A 4605-nucleotide genomic window follows, 5' to 3' on the forward strand; every position below is an offset into this window, starting at 1 on the left:
AATATTTACAGGGCTTCAAAACTTTTAAAATGCAGGAAAGGGAATTAATGTGTTTGCAACTCTATCAAAAAGTGAAACGTGGAATCTGATTTTTATTCTCATTATGTTTTCTTTTTAAAGGGGGAATGAAAAAGTTCAAAAATGAAGTTATGGTGATGGTTGGGCAACCCTACAAATATACCAAAAAACATTGAACCGTACACTTTAAATGGGTGGAGTGCATGTTATGTGAATTCTCTCTCAAAAACAGGAAACTGCTCCGATTTGACCCAAGGGCCATACTTTGCCAACTCCTTTTCAAGAGCATTGTCTTAGTTGCTTTTCTTCCTTGCATTTATCACTACATGAGCAGAGGGGAATTTATATCTGAGCGTATCTACAACCAGTCCACAACATACTGATTGGAAAGCTCTACAGCAGACCACTGGAGCCTCAGAAACTCTTATGGCAGGTCCCTGTATTTTCATGTGATTTATCTCTCACCTTCAGAAAACATGCTTCTAACTCAGCCTGCTCCCCCAACCCTAGTGCCATGGTGTCATACATTTAGGGAAATCGGTGTGATGTACAAATGACAGTGAGATGGTCAATGACCCGGCATTCTAAATTGTGGGCAAAGAGCCTTAGGGTTGACATCTCTCTCAGGCTAAATATTCAAAGTAGACTGTTATTGAGTCAGCATTATGAAAGCAAACTGATTCTGTGGTTCACAATTTAGAAGAAGGAGGAAAAATACTAACACAACAGCAGCACACCAGGTGCTACAGTAATTCACTCTGCGATTGAAATCACCACTTGACTGCTATTGTTAGGTGCCATCGAGGTGGTTCCGACTCATAGCAACCCTATACAAAACAGAACGGAACACTGCCTGATCCTGTGTCGTCCTCACAATCCTCGCTATGTTTGAGCTCATTCTTGTGGCCACTGTGTCACTCCATCTCCTTGAAGATCTTCCTCTTTTGTGCTGACCCTCTCCCAAGTATGGTGTCCTTCTCCAGGGATGGGTCCCTCCTGACAACATGTCCAAAGTAGGTGAGACAGAGTCTCTCCATCCATGCTTCTAAGGAGCATTCTGGCTGGACTTTTGATTGGGCTTACATTAAGCCACTGTTACTCTCAAAGAACACTCACACCAACCAAACTGGAGAATTAAATCAGGAGGTGGTAGAATCCATGGCCCACACATCTTTCAAGCCCAACAGCAGATAACTTTGCAATCCCCACAGGGATTTAAACTACTTTTATAAGGACCTGGATCTGCAACAGTGTCCACTTGCCCCTTTCTATCATAGTAGCTACTCCACAGGTCAGGAAACCACAGTGGGCATTAATGGAATGAAAGCTCCATTTGGGCAGGCACTTTTGTCATTTTTGTTCAAGGCTATAAACTCAGTGCCTAGAACAGTGTCTGGCACATAAAAAGCAATCAGTATTTGTGGAGTGAAGCAATCCAAGACTATCTTAAACATACAGGATACTGACTTCAACTACATACCCATAAAGTGGGAAACTAACGACTAGATGGTTGGGAAGTCACAATGGATCTTTAAAGCAAAGTCAGAATACAAAAATAAAGAAACACACAAAAGCCTGTGATGGACAATATGTTCTAATAAAAATCAAGAGGTAAAGGAAACAGAGAATGTAGACTAATTTTTTAATGGACATATTTATTAGAAAGAAATGCATGACTATAAGATTATTACAAAGGATCAAGATAAATTAATCAATCAGGAAAACTGGTGAACACTCTCTAAAAGATACATTCCATTTAGCCAACCCATTCCAGATTGGAAAAATTTCATTTAAAATAATTGTTGAATTTTACTATGCTAATTTTTCTAAAACTCATTAAAGCCAGGCCCTTTACTGCACAAAGAATAAAAGCTACACAGGGAATAAAAGTGTTTTCTTATTACAACCGTCTCACTAGGGTCATAGAAAGTGCTCTCCAAATATAGGTCGAGTGAACTCTCTCCACTACAACTGCATTGACGATATCAGAGATTTGAGGTATGTATCCATCAGGAAGTTTCAGAGAATCCAAGGTGAAAAAGATATTATCGCCTATCACTCCATTTCTTCCACAGAGGCTAGTAATGCAGACCTGTTAATATAAAGATAATGTTTATTTAAAAGCATACACTGCCTGTCTGGCTGCAAACTGTACATCACTCCACGCAGTGATTCCTAATCTGACCGGCATTTTGAAACCCCATGGCTGCTCTCTAGTAACTCCCATGCCCAGACCCCACCCCAGACCAATTAAGTCAGAATCTCTAAAGATGGATCGCAGATGAGAAACACTGCTGGAAATATGACACAAAACGTTTAATAACCTGTGTAGTTCCGGTTGAGAGAACACAAGGGGTTGAGTAAAAAAGAACATGGTGGTAAAGCGACAATCATTTCCCCAGACCTCCTGTCACATTTCCCAGCTCATTGCTCTGTCTGCACCTTTGTGCAAACTGAATCCCACCTGCTTTTCAGTCTCCACTCAAGTCCCACTCCATTCTTTCTCAGAAATTATCCAGCACCCACATTTTTCCTGCTCTTCTTGTTCTCAGAACTTTTAACACTTCCCAAATCAGCTATATAACTAAAATCTTTATCATATCCTGTATTATTCTCCAATTATTTCCTTTCAGCAGTACAGCCTTTTCAGTAAGGAAATAAGCTCCACTTTGACTAAGAATATCTTTTACTTTTCTAAGTTCCAGGAGCTCTGGTGGCATAGTGCCTAAGGTATTTGACTGCTAACCAGAAGGCTGGCGGTTCAAATCCACCAGCCACTCCTCGGAAGGGAGACTGGGCAGCTGTTGTTGTTGTTGTTATGTGCCAACGAGTCAGATCCGACTCATAGCGACCCCTCCTTGGGTTTCTGAGGCATATCACTAACAGAAAGTAGATTGCCCATTGCCCAACTTTCCTTCCGAGGAGTGGCTGGTGGGTTTGAACCACCAGCTTTCTGGTTAGCAGGCAAGTGCCTTAGGCACTACGCGCAGCACACTAGAATCCTGAGCAGCAGAAATCTCTAGGGGAAGGATTAGCAGAAACAAAAGAGAGTGGCATGCAAACGAACTACCTCATTCACATGCTTATGTCTCCGGGGCTTCACCGAGATTGCCTTTCGGCTCCAGGTGTCTGGCTGAAGGGAAAACTCAACTTCTATCCAGTCCCCCTCATAAGGCTCAAAACCTAAAACAGCCAGGGAGAGAAACTGAATTGTAATTATCTCTTATTTTTTGGTAATGGTAAATTTTACAAGTTACTGGGAAGTTTTAATATACTAAAACAGCTTTTTTTTTCTCTTAATGATAACGGAGGTACATTTTGAACATATTAAAACAGGTACCCTATAAATTTTTCTGTTCTAAAGAAACTTTATAATTCTTGAGACATTAATTCTGCTCTACTGTGGTGGCATAGTGGGTAAGGCATTTGGCTGCTAACAAGGTGGGTGGTTCAAACCCACCAGGTGCTCTGCAAGAGAAAGATGAGGCAATTTACTTCTATAAAGATTTACAGCCTTGGAAACCCTATGGATTCCCTATGGAATCGACTCATGGCAGTGGGTTGTGGAGTGGGTTTTTATTGATTTATGAAAGTCAAAGAGGGAAAAGTGTCCATTGTGCATTCACAGGCCTATCTTTGTTTCTTTCCAGGAGCACAGGATTTATAAAACAATTGGTCATATTCACAACTCCTTCAGGAAAGGCAATAAAGTACCTGGGTAAGAACACAAGTTCCAACCTGGCTACCTGGGTTCAAATCTTGATATTGCCACTTCCTAAGTTTACAACCTTGGTCAAGGTACTTAACCTCTCTGTGCCTCAGTTTCTTCATCTATAAAATGAGAAGCATACTAATAGTACAACAGAGTTGCAGGGACAATTAATCAATACATGTAAAACTCATCAGATGGTGCCTGACATACACTCAGCACCAAATAAACATAAATTGCTATTAGTGGTACCAGTAGCAATAGGAAATGCTGCTACAATTAGAATGGAGCAATTTTCCCAGGTTTTTTTTTTTTTGACAGGTAGTAGATGCTATGTTGTTGTTGTTGTTATGTGCCATCCAGTCAGACCTGACTCATAGCGACCCCTCCTTGGGTTTCCGAGGCGGTATCACTATGGAAGTAGACTGCCCCATCTTCCTTCCGAGGAGTGACTGGTGGGTTTGAACCACCAGCCTTCTGGTTAACAGTCCAGTGCCTCCTTAGGCACTATGCTACCAGAGGTATAAGACATTAAAAAAAAAAAAAAATTGCCCTTAACTCAATTCTGATTCACAGCACCCCTAGAGGACAGAGTGGAACTGTTCCACAGGGTTTCCAATGCTGTTGATCTTTACAGAAGCAAGGCCCAAACCAAACCCACTGCCCTAGTTATTGTTGTTGTTGTTATCTGCCATCGAGTCAGACCTGACTCATCACGACCCCTCCTTGGCTTTCTGAGGCAGTATCACTGCGGAATAGATTGTCCAACCTTCCTTCCAAGGAGTGGCTGGTGGGTTTGAACCGCCAGCCTTCTGGTTAGCAGTCAAGTGCCTTAGGCACTACACTACCAGAGCTCCTAGTGCCCTAGAGTTGATTCC

The 4605-nt window shown here is 41.7% G+C and overlaps 1 protein-coding gene across 1 annotated transcript in view; it reads right to left on the reverse strand.

Annotated features, from left to right (window-relative positions):
* Positions 1-1933: 1933 nt before the first annotated feature.
* Positions 1934-4605, reverse strand: part of CT55 (cancer/testis antigen 55) — a gene marked incomplete at its 3' end in the record, with an annotated part of 15704 nt that continues 13032 nt past the window's right edge. Inside the window, exons 3-4 of the mRNA XM_042782297.1 lie at positions 3089-3201; positions 1934-2110 (exon numbers count right to left, since the gene is read on the reverse strand). Coding sequence (XP_042638231.1) covers positions 1934-2110; positions 3089-3201 — 290 coding nt within the window. The remainder of the gene's footprint in view (positions 2111-3088; positions 3202-4605) is intronic.

This window comes from Orycteropus afer, unplaced genomic scaffold (genome assembly GCF_000298275.1).
Source record: "Orycteropus afer afer isolate SDZICR_OR568_19922 unplaced genomic scaffold, OryAfe1.0 scaffold00287, whole genome shotgun sequence".
Taxonomy (NCBI): Eukaryota; Metazoa; Chordata; class Mammalia; order Tubulidentata; family Orycteropodidae; genus Orycteropus; species Orycteropus afer.